Source organism: Corvus cornix, chromosome 9 (genome assembly GCF_000738735.6).
Source record: "Corvus cornix cornix isolate S_Up_H32 chromosome 9, ASM73873v5, whole genome shotgun sequence".
NCBI classification, from domain to species: Eukaryota; Metazoa; Chordata; class Aves; order Passeriformes; family Corvidae; genus Corvus; species Corvus cornix.
The window spans coordinates 21,604,924-21,625,578 of NC_046339.1; the positions used below are offsets into that span (position 1 = coordinate 21,604,924).

At 42.8% G+C, this 20,655-nt stretch overlaps 1 protein-coding gene across 1 annotated transcript in view; it reads left to right on the top strand.

Moving 5' to 3' along the window:
• Positions 1-2,308: 2,308 nt before the first annotated feature.
• The window catches only part of AMER3 (APC membrane recruitment protein 3), a 41,279-nt gene continuing 22,932 nt past the window's right edge, over positions 2,309-20,655 (top strand). The window contains exons 1-2 of the mRNA XM_010405468.4: positions 2,309-2,424; positions 9,215-12,265. Of these exons, the coding sequence (XP_010403770.2) occupies positions 9,236-12,247 (3,012 nt within the window). The 5' untranslated portion in view covers positions 2,309-2,424; positions 9,215-9,235 and the 3' untranslated portion in view covers positions 12,248-12,265. The remainder of the gene's footprint in view (positions 2,425-9,214; positions 12,266-20,655) is intronic.

Consider the following 20,655-nt stretch of genomic DNA (forward strand, 5'->3'; position numbering starts at 1 on the left):
AATGCTTGACAACCCTTTTGGTGAAGAAATTTTTCCTAATATCTAATCTGAACCCTTCCCTGGCACAACTTGAGGCCATTTCCTCCTGTCCTGTCCTGTTCCTTGTTACCTGGAGGCAGGGTCCAATCCCCACCTGGCTGCAGCCTCCTTCAGGGAGTTTTAGAGAGTGAGAAGCTCCCCCTGAGCCTCCTTTTCTCCAGCCTAAACACCCCCAGCTCCCTCAGTTGCTCCTCACCAGACTTGTGCTCCAGCCCCTTCCCCAGCTCCATTCCCCTCTCTGGACACACTCCAGCCTCTCACCATTTTTCTTGAAGTGAGAGGCCCAAAATTAGTACTTGAGGTGTGGTCTCACCATTGTCCAGCACAGGGGGATGGTCACTGCCCTGGTCCTGCTGGCCACACTATTGCTGATACAAGCCAGGATGCCATTGGCCTTCTTGGCCACCTGGGCACAGGTGACAGCTGTGACCTCTGATTGATTCTCATGTCTATCAGCACTTCTAACATGCCTCGGTGTTACTTTGAGCAAAGAAGGACTTCAGCATTTTATGGGCCTTCTCTTTCCAAAACAAAGGGGAGGCTCTCAAAAGCAACATCACTGCAGAGCAATGAGGTACTACCTGAAAATTTGGTGGCTTTGTATACCCCTCATGAAGAAAGGTTCCTCCTATACTAACACAGATATCTCATGCAGAATAAAACCCATCAAATCTATTTCTAATTAATGTATTTCTTCTCACGATTGTTCTTAATCTACTTGCCAGAACTACTGGGATTCACCCACAGCTTGTTCTTTCCTCCCACCAGTCTCTTGGTGAAGTCACACAAAGGATTTCTACTTGTTGCAGGTTGGATTTAACCCGTTTTTCCCCCCAAGGTGTAATTTTCCAGTCTCTACCATCAGGGGCACTTGAGTAGCTTACTGCCTGACACTCACAGCAGGAGTACTCTGTTCTGCCGGCTTTAAAGTTAACAGGCTGATTTTTCAGCTTTAGAAGCTTAGATGGCATAAAAGTTCAAGCTCCTTTCCTCCCCATCTCCAAGATTCACCTAAAGCACACAGTGAAAAGGAAGATGAAAACAGGTAGCAGGTTAAGGCTTTTGTTCCCTTTCTGCTGTGATACAGAGACAGAAGAGATTAGCTCTCTGGCTGATGCACCTGCTCCAGTTGTGAGGGAATGCTCATTTTCAGTTCATGCAGAGCTGGAGATTTTCTAAATGCCTCCATGGATTGGACTTGTCTGAAGTTGCTCTGTCGCAGACATCCAAGAGCTGCCTGTTTGTTGCCTTAGAGCAGCTGAAGTAGCCCCTACATCAGGAGGGCATCTTCCCTGCAGATACACCAGTCTGCAACAACTGCTGTGTTATCCTGAGTGCAGCTCTAAAATGGAGCTCACATGAGAGCTACTGAAGTGGATTAAGCCACTGCTTCATGGCATACACTCTGGCTTTTAAGAGGCTCCTATCATGCCCTCAGCAGAGGTGTTTCAACAAGCAGGAAGAAGGCAGGGGGCTTGAGAGGCTGATGTAAAGGACTTAGATAGGAATTAATGGGACAATCAAGGTACAATCAGGTTGGGAGCCCTTCAGGAGAGAGAGCTGGGGGAAGGATGCCAGCTTCACACTTTTGTGAAATTAGAGCCCTCGTGTTTGTGATGGTAATAAACTCACCTATATAACAAAGAATGATGTTGTAACATCAGATGTTGCCTTCACTGCACACTGAAGCAGAAATTAGACTGACTGTAAGGAGAATTGGGTAAATGATTGTTGAAGGCAGTATGAGGCTAGCACCAGGCACTCCAGCCTTGGGCAGCTGAAATAGTCACTCTTTCCCCTCACACCACTTTGCTCCCGCATGAAATCTCTTCCGACTCCAGTAACACAAGCTCTACAAAGGGTGGCACAGTCCAATAGCCTGCATACACTGCCAGTGAAGCATCACACTAACCTAAAACACATTCAGATCACTTTTCCTGAATCCTAGTCTGAAACAAAACAACATGTGAGAAGTGAAATTAATTTGGATGTATTCCTCCCTATTTAATAAGCAGTCATATAGAGAGAAACCAAAATGCTGGATCAGAAACTCCCGAGCTTACGTCCTGGGCTTTTATTCCTGAAGCAAAGAAGGCATTTCCATGGCATCAAGCAGATGGCTGAAATAAGCATCTTTCCTATATCAAGCTCCATGTGGAAGCTTAGGATCTATGTAAGGTATGAAAAAGCTACAAGCTGGAGGAATGAGGGGGTGGGGATGAAGGAAGAAGGAGGAGGAAAAGACAGGGGGGTGGAGAGTAACACTGGAGAGCAGCAGTGGTCCAGCCCCTCAGAATCTGAAAGCATCACCGGAGCCTCCGGATAAAGACCAGCTTCAGGAGCAAGGCTAGGAGACAGAGGATTTCTGCTCAGTAATAAAACATGGTGAGTAGGATTTTTGTGATCTGCCTCGCTTGTTCTGGTGCAATGGCATTTCTTTTGCTCTGAGACAGCAACTCTGAGTGACTATTATTTTGGGATGACTGTTTCTTTCTGAAGCATTGCTTTTTACCTCTTTCTCCATACATCTGACAAGCCTGTGCCTGTATTTATAAAAATGCACATCCTATCTCCTTTTAAAGCAATAAATTACTGAGGACAGCCAAAGCTGTCAGTATTAACACTTTGCTGTCTGGTACCAACAGGCTGCTGGTCAGGGCAAAAAAAAAAAAGCCCTGTTTCCTTCTCAGGTATGCAGTGGAAATTTCTGCTCTGCTGCCTTCTCTTAGCAATACAGCGATGATTCGGAAGCTTCCTGCGCAGGAATTAAAGCTGCCCTTTTACATGATGTAATTGGAACATTTCAAGCAGTTATGTTTCTTTCAGCCTCAGGTATAGAAGAAAACTGAGTGAGGGGTGCAGAGGTTTTGTCAGAGAAGGAGCCTCCTTTTGTCATGGTGTCAGCCTCTCTCTGCCCTGCCACACACCCCATGCGTGGCTGGGGGAAGCTGTGGGTGCCCTGGATGGGGCCGGGGGAAGCACTGGGTGCTGCTGTGTCCCCAGGGATCCCTCCTGTCAGCATGCAGCAGGACAGTGTGCTGGGAGTAGAAACGTGGTTAATTTTACTACGAAAAATCCTGAGCTCCACGAAACAGTTGTCAGGGCTTAAAGGAAGGTTCAGACTTCCCTATAGCACATTGCTAATAAGATTAAGCATTTAACTACACATCTTTCTAGTATTCTGCTGCGGAGTCTAAGATTTTACTTTGTGTGCTCAATGGAATGAGGGTTGAATTAAAAACAAACCAATGTGCTTTTCACTGGTTCTTCATGAGAAAGCCATTGCCTGACCTAAATGTATATGCAAATAATTAGGCATCCTGGGTTACCCAAGAGAGCCAAATGATTAAGGGGAATGATACAATACAGCCACTAACAATGATGAGAGGAGTACTCCTAAGGAGAGGCGTGATCTCAATGCAGGTTTGTGTGTCACACAGGCGTCTTTAAAAATAAACATTTCCTCTGTTTCCTGAATCATGACTGTCCCTGATTACATCCTCCATCCTTTCCAACCTGTTCTTTTCTGCTTCCTAATGGAGATGAGATAGTAGCAGGGTAATCAGTTTAAGGGAGAAGATGAGCCCGGCTTTAAAATCCTCTTTGGTTTTTACCAGAAGAACTGTTATGTTTATTTGCTTACTAGAAACAGTGTTACAATAACTGCAGTGAGAACATCACTATTCTCTGGCAAGGAAGCCGTATTCTGCTTTGCAATTAAAAATCAAATTAACAGAATGGAATATATGTTCATGATTATTACTAAGTATTTCCATTATTAACTTCCATCTTCTGAAATAGAGAGTTAATGTTTTTGCCTGTAAATAAACAGTGTTATTCCAAAACTACCTCCCTCACACACTTTACTGGGAGCACCAGCTGTTCCTTATGTGCTGCTAATTGATTAGATACTAAACACTAAAAATTAGTGTTGTTCACTGACTTTAAAAGTAGCTATGGCTTTCACCACCTCATGCTTGCTTGTTTTTGCATTTTAGGACTTCCAACTGGTGGCCAGTAAAAATCCTCCTGAGGTTAAGAAATGGGAGAGCCTCCCAGAGTGCTCTGTTCTTTTCCCCTTTCCCATTACACAATTTATCAAGAAATATCTTTAAAAAATTTTCATCCTAAAATGCATGGATTTGAAGCATAATGTATGTCCATATACCCAAACCAGAGAGATGCTTTCGGGAAATTTATTATGCTACAATTTCTGATGGAAAAGCAGGGTAACATTTTCAAAGGTACCTCTGATACTCAGCATCTTAAGTCTGATTGATATGAAGCCACTTGTGGAGAAGGGATTTTGGACTCACTCCAAACTTGTATTCAAAAACATAAAAGCAGTACAAAGTGAGGTTTTCCCTTCTTTTTGAATTACAAGGCCTAAAAGACTATTCAGTGTTTATCAAATTCTTCATTTAATAAAGGGAAAATGCTTGGAGGGAGGTGAAATTCAGATGCCAAGTGACATGCAGAACTCTGCTTAACAAGAGACAGCAAGGCACCACCTCCACAACCTGCCAGTTGTAAGCGTGATCTAAATGTAAAGAAATCTAAATATAAAGAAAGAACAGTCCTATCTCCCCTTCAAAACCACTATATTCTGAATTTTATGTATTTCTATCTCCAAGAGAGATAATTATACATAAATTACACATCAAATGAACAAGTAAGAGATGTCCAAGATGGATAGCTGAAAAGATTTTTAAGTAAATGAACCTCAATTATATTTTTTCCTACTTGAGCGAAGTTATTTTTGAACCAAACTTGCTGAAGCTGGAGACTTTATCTAAATTTCCTCTTTGTAATAGTATTACTTCTACCCATGCAACCTCACTGAAACAGATACTTCTACTTTCCCAGCAGGATGATATTCCTAGAATTACATGCAAGAGGACTGATATTTTACCTTTTCTTTGAAGATAACCTAAACAAACCTTTCTACTCTGTTATCAGCTAGCAAGATACAACTTTCACCCAGCCCAAAACACAAAGCAAGGCTCTCTCACATTCCACCACGGAGGGAAACTTGTAGGTGGCTGGCAGAAAGTGTTGAGGGCCATGGGCAGAGGCAAATGTGACCCTTCTCTTTGACTCACATGACAGAGGCAATATCTGGACAGTTTGAATCCTGTCTCTACCCACTTTCCTAATGAATATCTAGCTCCACTGCACCCCTCTTTGGCCCTTGTATGTTGGCCTGGACTTAGGAAGGATTTAGGCTGTCTGAATATGGCTCTTATTAACGAGAACAGTTACCTAACTTAGACTTGTTCAGGTCCTCATAACCCAGAACCAGAAGCAATTGCTTTGACTGTCCTAAAATCAAGTCTCCTCAGCCCACAGGAGTGTATTCATCTTTCCATTCTAAAACTTTAATTTACTTTTAGATGAATCACAAACACAGTAAAACCTTCTGGTTTTATGAGAAGGCTGTCACACACCCTGCACAGATGGTATATGTTTGAGCATGAAGTATCTCTGCATTTTATGAGCAGTATTATCCAAATTTGAAAGAAAACCTTATTTCCATTCTAGTATAAGCCTCAAATCGGGTTCTAATTGCCTGCCTAGACACCTGTGAAATCCTAAAAGTGAGCAGCTGGTCTGATCAAGCCAGATAAAAAGTACTGTTTACTGTAGATGGGAAGCCTCAGTGCCGCTGCTGCACCAAATCTTATTGTAAAAGACAACTAAACATAGCCCAGTGTAAGATTCAAGGACGTCCTTTATTTAAAATCATTCCATAAGCAATTTTGCAGATAGTAAAAACCCATTAATTTGTTATTAATGAAGAAAACATTGAGACTCTCAGTACACTGACTGCTGGTTTCCACAGGTTTCTGTTCTTTACAGTGATTTTTAGTTGCAAATTGTATTTCCTTTGCAAAGGTGGAAATCAGGCCCTAGTATATCTTTTATCCCTGTCGAAGAGGCAATATACTGCAAGTCCAAGAGAAGAATAATTGAAAAGGAACAGAGACGGGCACTAGTGTAACCGAGTGCATGGGTCAATAAATCCCAGAAAAATGTACTATGTTTTAAATGCCTATAATAATATTTCATAGAATTTTGATTAGCTTTACACAACCACTGGAGGGTAACTTTCCCTTACAGCACTTTAATCTGTTTCTAACTTCACTGGTACAGCTTCTGGGGTTAGAGATAGAACTTGTGTCCCTGCAGAGACCAAAAAAAAAGGTATCATGGTATAATCCATTATAACCAGAAGGGCTAAAAGTATTAATAGATATAGAAAGAGAGAATCATCACATAAATATTTCTGGTCTGTTTTTGGAAAGAAGTTCATTGGTAGTTTATGTCACATGAGTATAAGGAGAAACCCAGAGTATGGGAAGTTACAAAACAGCAACTAAGATGAATGTTTTAAAAAATCTGCAGACTCTGGTAGTCTGCCCTGAAGAGCCCTCAAAGAAGTTGACTGAGGAGGTCCTGTCTTTCTTGTTGTTCATTTTAAATAACAATTTTAATGGGGAAGTTTTACAAAGATGTGACAGTCTTAGAATAAGCAGGATGACACAATGAACTAGATACGAGGTCTGGCATGAATCCTGAGGGAGTATTAGAGAAAGAATATATGGGAATAAATAGAGACATTAAATAATTAGAATATATACTTGGTGATTCTATCTATCTATCTATCTACTAGATATTAAAAAACCCAACAAACCAAACCACAAAACCCCCACAAAACCAAAACAACAGCTAACACTTTTTTCCTCATCAGAAGAAATGGAAAAGGTAGCACAGGCTACCATAAGTGTATCTTACATTATTATACTACAGATATTCTCAGTAAAAATGTTACTTGGGCCATTTTGGCTTTCATGTTAAAACTGTTCATCTAATCTATAAAAAAAAAAAAGATGGAAGAACAAGCCTTGAAATTTCTATACCCAGTTATCAAACTGGTCATCCATTGTGTTTCTTATCAAGGAGATACAATTCAGATCAAACATTACTTTATTCCAAAGATTAACTTATGTCATTCTAAATTCTTAGCTTTAATACATTTCATACTTGACAGTAAATAAATCCATCCCTGAAAGCCTTTTTAATGCATCTGCAGAAAAGTTCCCAAGTATGCAATATCCTACAAAAGTGACCTTTGCTTAATACTCAGAATGGGCAGAAACAGCTGCAGGACTTCAAAGAGTCCTACATAACATTGTTGTAAGGCTGGCACTTGCCAATGTCACAGACCTCTAAGGAGCTTCTCGGCAGCATCAGGAGCTTCCCACAGGGACATGGTACCTACTTCTGCACTTGCAAAGGACTGAGATGTCAGACACTTTATTTCTGGGATATTAATAACTGGTCTTGCATCAGCTGTTTCTGATTGTTTTCTCCACCCTGCTGGAGTTCTGCACACTGAATTGCTTGTTGATCACACCTTGCTTTTCAGAAGAGGAGTGTAATCGTGTCCCAGTGACCTATTTCTAAATATGCAAAACAATTTTCCCGCAGCATCAGTGAACTCCAGATACCTGTCAGTGTAGTAAAATGTTTCCTGGCTTTCATTAAGGGTGTTCTGTAACATTCACATGTAGTGCCAAGTGCAAATAAATGTGCCAACATCTCAATCACACTGATAGACGCCCATCTATCACTACCCACCACGTTTTCCATCGCATGTCAAATATTCACACTTTGCCCTTACGTTCTCTACCTTTTGTCACTGACCTACATTTAGGTGTAAATATTGCTAATCACCTGCTAGTTTGCAGCTTCTGTAAGAAAGGGGCTGTCACTGATCTGCCTGCTGGAGAAATGCTCCCAAATACACAGTCCCGCATCTTGTGAGTTGCTGGTCAGAGTGTGGCTGTTCCAGCAAGGCCTGGCAACTGGAAAGCTTCTGGAGGCTACAGACAGCTGTTATAGTTCAAAATAGACTGAAGACTGCTTTAAGTTCTCTATTAGGAGTACAAAGGCTTGGCTTGGTGCTGAATTTAAAATCTCCTGTTCAGTGTCTCCAATTGTTTATTTATGTCTAACCAATCCAAAACAAGATAAATCATTAAATGAGGTTTCATTAAGGAGAGATTCAAGCATGCTCTTTCAAGAACAGGACTCTGAGTTATTGTGCTGCTTCCCACCAAGTAAAAATCTGGTTGCTCTGACAGCTTTTAGGTAGTGCTTACTTCGTCCCTGACCTACCTTTATGTAACTCCATTGACTTACTCAATATTCAAGTTGATGTATGACAGGAAAGGGTCAAATGTTTCTACAAAAGAACTGCCGGAAAACTGAAAGTGACATGGCTAAAATAATTAATGACTAATTAAATTAATGAAAACATAAAACAGGTTCAATACTAAACTATATAGGCAGAGCCTGAAATGGGCATTGATACAGGTACTAGAGTATTTTTAGAAACAGCTAATCAATGCACAGTGCAGATTCACTGTGGCGATTCCTCTGCGTGCTATACGGGTCTTTGTAAATTGGAGATGACACTTTTGTCATGACTAAAAATGATTTTCAATATGGCGTTTTTGATTTTTGACAATAAAAGTAGCTGTGTAGAAAATGATACATTATGCTCAGGGGGAAGCAAAATCAGTAATTCAGTTTCTGCATGCTTCCAGGGTGGTACCAAGGTTTATGGATTTTCTATTCACAGATAAGAATTATTTTAATATAAAGTGAGTGTCATGTGTCAAAAGTTTGATCTGTTTTCTCAGGAGATTTTCCAACTTGGGATCTTTGTTCTCCTCTAAGGTATAGATGTATGAACTGCTGCCTCCCTGATGCACACATTTGCATGTTGAAGTTTTTCAGGCATTGCTTTTTGTTGATGCCTCTTCTACCTTCAGAACAGAACCTTTACCTTGTTAAAAGCCATCCTGAAGTCATAATCCTCAGTGCAAATCTGCGTATTTCTAACAGACAAAATGTTCTCTGAGCCTCAGCTACCAACCCATAATGTGCACTGTTTTCTCCTTGTTGGATCTTCCAGCCAACACACCCTTAGTTTCACTCAATCTGTTCCTCATGCAGTACCATGACTCAATGATGGAAATGTCTGGTGACAGACAAGCTCAATTTTTTGGTGCTTAATATTCCTTCCTTTGTTCTCCAGTTGCTTTCAAAATTTACAAGTGCTACCCACCAACCTCACAATGGTTGTGTTCTGCTGTTTTCTTTACAGAAACAGATGTGAGGAAGCAGTATGGAGCTCAAGAGAGGAAAGACTTTCATAAAATCCAGTGTACAACATGAGAAAGTGCCACCGGTGCATACAGCTCCTACCAACAAAGATGAGATGGGCAAAGACAAAAAGGCAGTTCTGGAGGGAAACCAAAGTGTGGCTGAAGTCCAGCTGGCATGTTTGGCCACACACAAGAACTACAGATTTTCTACCAGAGCAGCAAGGAATGGAGCTGGTGATCACAACCTGGAAAAATCATCTGGATCCTCCTACAAGCTCGTAAGGAAGAGTAAAACCCATGACTGTGTTACTGAGGCAGACAAAACAGAGCACTGCAGCCCCAGCAGCAGGGCTTGTGAAGAAGGATTTTTTGGAAAGGGCAAGGGCCGACTTGTCAATAGCATCAGCTTTACAGGGATGTCCAGCTCCAGCAGTAAGAAGGAGTGTGTGGTCAGCCCCAGCCAGTCTGCATGTAGCAGTCAGATGATAGATTACAGGAACTTTGTGCCACAGATGCCTTTTGTACCAGCTGTCGCAAAAACCATTCCCAGGAAGAGGATTTCCCTCAAGAGATCTAAGAAAGGGCTCAGAGATATATTTCACATAAGAAAAAATAAACCAGACAGCCTCTCATTTCTGGTGGAGAAGGACAAGAACCTGTCCTCTCCAGGCTGCAGGAGTGAGTTGTCTGGACGTCTTGCAAAGTATCTTTTCAAAACTGGAGAAACTTGTGCAGCTGATTGCTTGTCACAGGACTGCTCAGACAGTGAACTGCAGTCTGACTCCTCCTATGACTACTGCAATGCCCTGTGTGAAGATGTTGCCTCTCTGAAGAGCTTTGACTCCCTCACTGGCTGTGGGGAAATCTTTGCTGATGAGACTTCTGCTCATCTGGAGCTGGAGAACAGCAAAGACCTTCTGCTGAGGCGAAGCAAGCACAAAGACAGCCCTGGCATGGGCTCCTTTCAAGGAGGGGTGGAGCAGCTGGCCTCTCCTGGCCAGAATGAGACAGTGGAATTTGCAAAGTTTTGGGACAACATCAACAAATCAGTAAGGCTACATCAGAGTGCTCTGTTTGAAAAGAAGTTACTGAAGACACCTAGTTCTGACTTAGAAAAGGATAGAAATCAGGCTGCTGTACCGGTCACAGACCCCCAGGACTCACCTGATAAAGAAGGTGACAATTCCAAAGACAGCTCCACAGAAACAGAAACACCGAAAAGTGAAAACCAGGAATCCACATCTACAAGTGATGAAGGCTACTATGATTCATTCTCTCCTGGACAAGATGATGAACTGAAGGAAGCTCAGACCCCTGGTGTCCCAGGTAGATTTCCAAGAGACAGTTACAGTGGAGATGCCCTTTATGAGCTCTTCTATGACCCAAATGAAGTCAAAGTAAACCCTATCCTTGATGATGACTTGTGTGCATCTGAAAGTGTTTCAGAGCAAGCCATTGAAATCCCCTTGTCCATTTACAGCTTTCATGTTGGAGCTGAGGAGAACATGGCTTCCCAACCAACTCTAGATATCATCAGCCAGGGTTTTTTCCACAGCACATGGAAAGGCAAAGAATGTTTGCTAAAGCTCTGTGATACTGAGCTTTCACTGACCATGGGGATAATAAACTGGCTACGAAAACACTCAGGACTCATTTCCTCCCCTGATTCTCTTCAGAGTCCTCAATCACAGCCAGAAAAGTCTAATGATTCATTGATCCTGCCCAGTCACAGTCCAGAGCAGAAAGGGAGCACAGAAGCTCAGCAGGAGATACCAGGCAAGGGTGAATCTAATATATTTAATGTATGTGTGCCTTTGGAGGAAAGCAAACACACAAACCAGGCCTCTTCAGTAAACATTGCTGGAAGAGACCACAGCCTGGACTCCTGCCTGAACACATCTAATCTGGGTTTCCGAGGAAGAGAAGGGAGTCACCACAAGGACTTATCTACAGCCCCTGGGACTGTGGAAACCACCAGATCATCAAGTTATGCATCACAATCACAGGCTAACAGAGACACTCTGCAGACATCTTCGACTGAGAGTGAGAAGCTAGCAATTTCATTGGGATGTGAGACATCTGGAGATAAAAACCCACTGCCAGAAAAGCTGAACAGAGAGAGTGGCTCCCAGAGGTCTGAAAATCCTTCATTAGATGATAATCACGAAGTAGAATCATGTTACTCCTACAAGACTGCTGCGACCTCACTCCGAGATCCTCTTGAGAGGGAAGACAGAAATAAACCAGTGTATCGCTCTCGCTCTATCTCCTGTGACAAACCACCACAGCCTCTAACCCTCAATCACTTCCAGAGCTACATGAGCCCCACACCAACAGAGAGCAGCACTAACATAGTGCAGCTCTTAGAGCACTGTGTAACACAGGTGGCATCATTAAAAATTAGCTATGAAAACAAGCACCTGGAAGACAAATACATCGGTAATGAAATGAACAGTATCATTCATAAGATGTCTCAGTACAAAAACAAGTTATTTTTGCAAAATGAATGCAACTGCGTTGCTCAAAATCCAGAATATCCCAGTATTCCTAGCACAAACCAATACAACTATGAGACAAGTTTCCAATCTAGCAGTCTGTATCATTTGAAGCAAAATGGGGAGCAAATTTGCTCTGAAGATCAGAAAAGTAGAGCAAAAATGACCGATGAGGTTATTCAAAGCAAGATAAATTTTGAATACTCCCAGCTGAATAATCAAGCACTCTCCTATTTAAAGGACTTTGGTCTCAGTTCAAGTGATTCTGGCCCTGAGACATCTCTTAGTAGACCAACATTTTTACCTCTCTTTAACTCCATCTGCCCAGACATAGCTGGTACCTTCTCACAAGCCTCACACAGCACGGCTGTCTCTCTGTCTGACTCGCTGCAGCCTGAGGAGGCCAAGCAGTGCAGCCCAGGGCCCTGGAACTATGCAGAGACCCCCTGCCATGGCCTGGCTGGAGGGAGTGCTCTGTCCCCTCTCCTAGAGGCAGTGGCCCGGGATACAGCAGTGACAACCAGGAACCACCAGTGACACACCTGCATGGAGAAGGTGAGTGCTCAGGGGAAGGGTAAAATTAAATGTGAAACAAATAACATCTGTTCCCGTCTCACAGAGGGACACTTAACAGCAGTGGAGTCTGAGGTATTCAGGGTCTGTCATTTATGCAGGGGGTCGCATGAGAAAGCCAGGATCTGCAGTGTGAAACCACAGTGCAGAAGTGCCCTGTCCCGCAGTTGCTGTCAAGCACAAGGGAAAAGCCACAGAACTGTGCTGCTGCTCCTAAGTGCACCCAAAGGATGGTCCTCCTTCTTCCAAGCCTGAGGTCTTTCTTCAGAAGGTGCAGTTGGTCTCTGTCCAAACTGTGCTGTGGCAGAGCAAGAGCTGAAGCCAAGGCATACTCCACATGCAAGGCTTGACAGGCTTCTCAGGAGAGGGATTACAGGGTCTGTGCTGCAACTCAAGCATTTGAAAATCCTTCAGCCACACTCACATAGTATAGGGAGATCCAGAATCTGCCCTGTGCTGCGGGTAAGAAACACCTTTGCTGCAAACCAGAAACAGCTGATGAAGCACACAGTGATTGTGCTGGCTCAGGTTTACCTGTCCTGTGAGGCTTTAGGCCAGAGTAGGTACTATCTGTACAGAGAGTTCTAACTCTGTGCCAGCTGAGAAATCCTCTGGCCCCCAGCTGCTGAGAGGAATTTGTTGTAGAAGTAGGAAACTTGGGTAAATTCTCTATCATGTGCCCTGCCAAAACTGACAGAGTGGCTGGGCTCTGCCCAGCCTGGGCCTCTGAGAAGGCCCCTTTGGAGGTGGTGGAAGACAAAGAGGAGGCTGCAGCATGGCCCAGGATAGAGAATTAAGGAACAGCTCACTATTGAACAGAAGGATACAGGGAACACAACATTTCTCTGGCTCTTGCCGCTCACAGCAGTGTGACTGCTTTCTGGTCATCTCTAAAGGCTTCCTAAGCAGCACAAACTAAAAAGGACAGTGTTTCTCTCTGCATGAGGCAAGAACACCCTTACTTTTAAAAGTCTGGGTAGATTCAGCCACCTGCTTTTCTATTTACATCATTGTGAAAATGACCTAGCCCACAATGACAAGTCTCCCACTGCAGACAGGGATATTTTTCAGGGGTCTGCATGAGGTTAAGGGCCAGAGACTGTCAGTCTTCCATATCCTTAACCAACACATTGTTTAGTTATAATCTGCTCATCAGTAAATTAGGTCTTTCTCAACAGAAAAAAGTGATCTTGGTTTTTTCCCATTTGTGTTGTAAACAACACTGCATTTGTGGTGGTTCTTCTGATTAGCCAGTTACCTTTTTGTGTCACCAGAATTATTAGCAGAACTTGCTGTCCAAGGACACACCATAGTCCTTAGAACTACTCATCTCTTTTAGATATCTCTGAAATGATAGACTGAGTACAGATGGGGCAAGGTTTGTGCTTACAGCTAGCATATGTATGGAACCACGACTAGGCACAGCTTCTTGGGGTTAAAAGAACAGATCAATGTATACATTGGCCTGACATTTTTATTTTGCTGTGAATATTAATCCACAGGGTACTGCTAGGAATATCCCTGCCTTTGCAGGCTAGGAATGCAAAGGGATTCTAATTCTGAGTGGCTTTCTGATAGAAACAGAGAAGGGAGCCGTGGCTGTGTGACTGTCAGGAGTGGTAACAGACTGTATCTTTACACTGAACAAGACGTAACACAAGTAGACATTACTGGGCTTGGGGCACGCTCTTTGCGTTGTATCAAGTGGCAGCTGTTGTGTGCCACCACATGCCCACACTGATAATACCTGCCATGGCAGGAATGGGACCAGGTCACGCTTTCACCTGAGTCCCAGAGAAAAGACAATTCAAGTTTTTTTCCAACAGGGAACTGCTGATTTTTGATAAAGGTTTCTCAAACAGTAAAATGAATTAAATTTTAGAATATAGATGGGATTTATGTATTCATAAAGTGACTTTGAGGACTGGGCTCATTTTAAGGAATCATTTAACAGCAGGGTTGCTGTTTCTTATAATTTTTTACAGAAAAAGAATTTAGACAATTTTTAAAATGTCATTTACCATGGTTAAAAGAACTGGCTGTGGGGACAAACACTGGCATGTGACTGAGTTTTCCTACCCAATATTTTCTTGCCTGCCCACATTAACAGATGGCCTACAGGTTTGCTGGAAATTTTAAATCTTTGTGAAGATGACTCAGGAGCTTTGCCTTAATCACGGGGGTGGTAGTGCAAGAGAGGCAATGTACAAACACGGTGTCACCTCCAACTCCATGGAGACAGACAGCACTGAGAAACACTCCTACGCTGGACATGATTGTGCAAACTGCAAGAGCTTATACACAAAGAATACTCTAAAATGCCACACTTGGGAGCTGTGAAACAAGTGACAGATCCAGAGGGGGCTCCTCCTTTGTCCCTCAGAGCAAACGCAGCCCCTGATCCTGCCATGGACTCCCAGGTCTGACCTGAAGGAGGTGGGAAGAAGGTCACCTTTCTTGCCATTGGTTGCAGGGCAGAGGAAAATCCCTTATCAAAAGTTATTAAAATCTCCAGGTTTTGTCAGCCCATCTCAACATATCCCAGGACCCATAGTAACAAACAAGCCCATCCTCTCTGCTCCAAGGAGTGTGCAGGGCTCCCCTGGGCCATGCCTGGTCGCTTGGGCTTTACTACCCTGGCAAACAGACACAGGACTGTGATGAAGAATGGTACAAGAAATGCCAGTCACAGCTCCTCTTCCATTTCTCCCTTCCCTGGCCTTTTAGAGAGAAATCTGCAAATGCCTTGTATCTGAGCTCACCAGGAATCTGAACCCTGACTGTAAAGGAACCCCAGGCATCCTCACATGGGAATATGGAAGGCTTATGTAGAAAGTGGGAATTACAGATAAAAAATTGCAATGAAAACCATAATTTTCATTCTTCAGTGTCTAAAGGTTAGGACTTAAGTGAACTCAGTCCAACCCTTGTGTACTGGGAGGATTCCTAGATCTGTACCTTCATGGATCATAGAAAACAAGCACAGAAGTTCGTGATTTTCAACCAGATGTTTTTCATCAGGAAACTTCATCTTTAGAAAGGAAGCACAGTCCTCAAGCAGTGCATTGGAAGGTCTTTTCCTGACTCTTAAAATATCTGGAACTGACCAGACAACACTGGATGTCACAGCAGTTGGACACATGCAGAACAAAACACTCTGCAAACAACATCATTTCAGACCACTGAGCCATTTCCACCACTTAATGGGTTTTGAACTGCATCTTCCATTAACTGGTAGATGTGGCAGCGCAACAAAACCTCTTGTGCCCCCAACAATATGTGCTCACTTCATTCAAATGCAGAACTGCCACATTATGCACCAGTTGAAGATTTTGGATGTGTTTCAGTGATAGCCCTGAAAGGAGTGCATTGCAATAAGCTTGCCCTCAGGTCAGAAAAAAGTACATAACTGTCAATCAAACAGGAATTGCTATAATAGATAGGGCAGCTGTAGATAAAAGAAGACAGCATTGCATATGTGATTGCTGTTATCAAGGAACTGAGATTCAGAAGCAGAAAAAATACAACCAAGGCACTGCGAAGTGACAGAGGAATGTGTATCTGATCATCACTAACTGAAGGGCTACTCAAGTCTAGGCAATTCCTGTAAAGCTTTTTATTCCCTCCTGGTTCAACTTCACTCCCTCTCTTAAATAAGGTTGTACTTCTCTCAGACAGGTAATTTCTCTATCTGATAGGTATAGAGAAGGCAGACTGCAATATTTGGATTTGATAAAAAGGAAAAGCAGAATGAACTCTCATCCGCACATAGGCAGTTTTCTGCTCAAGCAGGGTATTATTCTCAAAATGGTCAGAGAGATACCTTAACAGATGGAAAAATAAAGGCAGAACCTCTGTGCACACAGCAGGGAAAGTGTGTGGTAGCTTCTGAAGTCTGGTGTAAGAAATCCTCCTATTTCCATGCTCCCTTCATGGCACAGTAAAGGGATGGTCTCTCAAGCTGCACAGGATGGAACATAACAAGAATACAGCACAGAGACAGCCAGCACATCTTCTGCACTGGAAACGCCTCTGGCTCTGAAACATACACCTGTGTAAAGTCAGTTGCCCAGACCATGTTGCAGTGGATATTGAAATCTCATCTGACAGCCCACCGGCCATACACACACACACACACACTCCTGTTACTCCTGTTCAGACAAATGCATCACAGAGTACAAATGTACTGTTTGTCACATGTGGTAGCAAAGAGCAGGGAGACAGAGGTGACAGGTCACTGCCTCTGCGAATACATTTGAATGTTAGTCACCATGTGCCCAGATACTTGGGCTAAATGATAAATTTAAACAATTTTCTCCTTCATTAAATGTTGTTGCTTCTGGACTTGGCTCTGTCTCACTGTACTGTCTTCATGGTACTTTGTCATCAGCGCTAATTCTACCCAAAATCAGAATTCTATCAGGAGGAAATGTTCTTTCCAGAGTACTTGCTAGAGGAGGATTTTTCCACACAGTTATCAGCACAGATAATCTCTTATATGCCAGATGCACTAAAATGTGTTTCATTTTAAAACTGAAGAAATTGATTTGCTGCTTTACCCGCTATTGCAGCAGGATGGTTTCCATGGATACAGCCTTATAGGGACTCTATTTTCCCCCTGTTGACAACAGTACAGAAAGCTAAATTCTCATCTTCACTGCACCAGCATAAATTTGAAGCTAGGGGAATGATTCCCAGATTTAACCCTGAGAGCAGAAGTTGGCTCCCAGTCTCCTTCAGCCCTGAATTTGAGGTTTCGAAGGGGATGGCAATGGAGGGAAAAAAGGAAAAGAACAGCAGCATGGTCTGAGGGAGAGGATATATGAAACCCACAGTGCCTCTGTATGAGAAATGGGGAGAAGTCAAGGCAGAATGCAAACACACTAACTCAGTAAGAGGTTTTGTGTCTTGCCTGAGATTTAAGTGCAAAAATACAAGTCAGATTTGGGCTACAGAAGGTTGGCTACAAAATTATCTGCATGGAATTGGGCCCTTTTTGTTCAAATGAATCAGTTGTTACCATTCTGAAGAAAACCTGCTTCACTTCAGGTCAGGAAGGCATAAGAGTGGGAAGAAGGGGGAAGTGAGAGCCTTGTATCCAAAGCAGGCTTCTTCTTTCATCTAGGAGAGAATCCGGCCCCCTCTGGAATACAGAGAAACTGAATGCAAAGGAGATCCTCACCTTGAGAATGGGCTGTAAGAGTCTGATGGCATTTATACTCACAAGTCAGCAAGTAAAAAAAGAGTAGGATGAAGAGCCTGGTGACTTCAGCTTTTTGGATCTCAAATGTAAAATATTTTGTTCTATTTTCTCCATCAGAAAATGCAGAGGGGCAGAAAGAGAGGCCTCCAGACAACTCTCTATTTTACTCTGCCAAGGGGCTGCAGTAGGTGTTTGGAAAAGGAGTGTCAGAAACAGGGCAAATGGAGAATTTTGAAACCTGAAATAATCAATCTCCTATCTTCTGGCAATCAGTACTCTCTGAGATAGACCTTGGCTCCTCCTGGATGTCTGGGTTTAATGCTCCCTCCCTTTTCCAAACTCCCTTAAGCATAGGAACTTCAAAGCCTTTTAATATCTGTTATGAACCTTTCATCGTTTAATGTCTTTAAGGCAACTCTTAAAATCTCCTGTCTTTTGTGCTATACTTATCAGTTACGCTTTGCAAAACTCCAAAAATATTCCTTTTGAATTTTCTCCTTTTCTGACATCTGTTTGTTCCTAAAACAGGCACTGTCCCTTTTGTGGTCTAGCAACACTGGGAAGATTACAGACCTTTTGTGATTCAGGGCAGAGGCCATGCCTCAGTATGTAAGTCTGGGGTCTCTGTGTAAATGAAGACAGAGTTCAGGGAGATAGAAAGCACAGAAATCCCCAGCATCAATAGATTTTCTGTATTTGTCTAAAAAAACCCCACCAAACAAACAAACAAAACCAACTCAAATCCAACAAGAAAACCCAAAACCCCAACCCCGATAATTTTAAATCTGGCTAAACTAAGAGTGAAAAAAATAACCATTCAGTGAAAGGCATGAAGGACTTGTCATGAGCACTGGAGCACTGGGAGCCTGCACTGTTTTGATGAAATGTCCAAAATGAACACAGTTTCCCATCAGGTCTTATGGAAGGCTGTTCTGTTTTAAGCAAACTCTCCTACTGCTCAGTTCTTCCAGAAAGATTGGAAGGTATATATCTGGTGCGGCAAGTTTCTTCTGTCACTCAAATCATGGGGACTGCATCTCTTTTACATTTGAAGGTGAGAAAGATATTCAGAGTTCTTGGACAGAAATAGAGCTCAGGAGAAAGAGACACAAAGAAGTACTGTATGTTAGGGTTTTCCTGTGGAGTAAGGAAATATTCTGAGCTTCTCTCTACAGGCATGTGGCAGGCCTGCTCAAGGAAAGCTTTAAAGATCTTGTGGCAATTAATAATAGTGTCAGCCAGTGATGACAAATACACAAGTGATACCAAGGTAGTACAGCCATAAATTTCTCTCCTCCCACAATCAGCTATCCTCCACTTTGAGGTGATTATATTATCCAAGGGGAAACTGTCAGTCTGCAGGTCAAGATACAGGAAAGATTACTGGAGATCCATAAAGAGGAAGGTCCTTTTTGTCTTACAGAGAACAAAGAAGGGGTATTTCTCCATCTCCTCTTCACTAGTCTTCTCCAGCTGCAATACTTTCCTTTCCAAATAGATTTATTTTTTCTTTCATGACAACTTTCCATCTAACTTGCCCCAGACAGTCTCAACTCTTCCCTATCACATGCTTCACGTTCTTTCTGCTCCCTCTTGAGACTGAACCTACTTCAAAACCCTTTTCCCCTTCCCATATGCCTGTGAAGCTGACACCCCTACCAGACAATTCTCCCCACCCTCAAGAGCCTGGAAACCCCTCTTCAGGCAGGTAGTTTCCTCCCTAGACTCCTAAGTTCCCTGCATCCCCACCTCACTGGTCTGAAGCAGTGGGGAACAGCTGGGAAATGAGTTCCACATAAAAGAAGCAAAGCCATAATTTAAACCTGGCCCTTTGCTGTCATGGGCTCCTCTCCCTCTCCCTCTTTCATTCTGCAAAGGAAACGTACAGACTCCACAGACTCCAAACATGCAGCATGGTGTAATTGATTATGCACAAAATGGAAACAGAGTGCTCAGCACACTGAGAGCAGACATGTTTGCCCAGCAGACACGGTGCCATGCCTGCAAATGCCATCCAAGCTCTGCTTAACTCCCCAGAATTGAGCCTTGTGTTCTGTGCGTTGCTCGTGCTGCACAGGTGCAGACGATCACTGAAGGACGTGGGAGGATCACAACCTATGGCCAGGCAGGATTAAGGAATTTTGACATCCCCCAACCTGTTTGTTATATTTCTCCACCTCAGAGCCAACAGAGGGGAAAAAAATCAAGTCAAGGTGGCTTTGGGTCTGTGATACACAGCCAGGGAGCTGCAGAGAAATCGATGGCAAGAGAAATTCTATCTGACTTCAGTAGGATGGAGAGGGACTCTGATTTACAGCAGGAGACATTAGACAAAAGATTGCATCAGAAATTTTCACAGCTCCAGCTTTTCAAAGGCATTGTGCCCTCCGCTTTCAGCTGCACTTTTAGGAAGAATCTGATTGGGTGTTAGCCTTAATTAACCCTGGTGCAGTTGCATTTCTGAAATAAGGGAGGGTTATATTTCACACAAACATCCAATGGGGCTTCTCAGCAGCAGAAAAAACACTGAGGAAAAGGAGCAGCTCTTCCGTCTGTGTACTTAAAATAGAGGATGCTGCAATTTATGGCTCTTGTAGAAATAAAAGCTCAATTTCCCTTCCTTAGCCATTCTGTCTTCCCTTGAACATACAGGCAAATAGGGTTTTGCTCTGGAAAAAGCACTAAGTAGACTGTTGCTATAGCAACCAACTCCCTGAAACCCATTTATAATTAAGATGGTGGTCTAGCCACCCAAAAAATATATCCTGCAAAACCCCCAGGTTTGTTGCTTCCCAAATAACAACTGTGTGTTTTTACAGTGAGTCCATCTGATCAGGGCAAGGCTGGTTAGGTGGGATGGCAAGAGTGATTATGTCTTTGGAAGTAGTTTGCTGCTGAAATAGCAAAAGGATGCCAGGAAACAGCAGGGTTGCAATGCAAGGTGCTTTTTTTTAGCTAGATTTCTTAAAGCTTCAATCAATAACAAGATAGTACTTGAATCATTTCATCTCTTGAAAGTATTCTTCAACTATAATCTGTAAAATTTTGAATAATACTGGCAAATTTAAAAATGCCCTCAGTTTTTTTTTTTTCCCCCCAATTCAAAAGCTGTTTTAATTTAAAATCATGCAATAAAACTAATTAATAATTTTTCTGTTAGGAAAAGGTA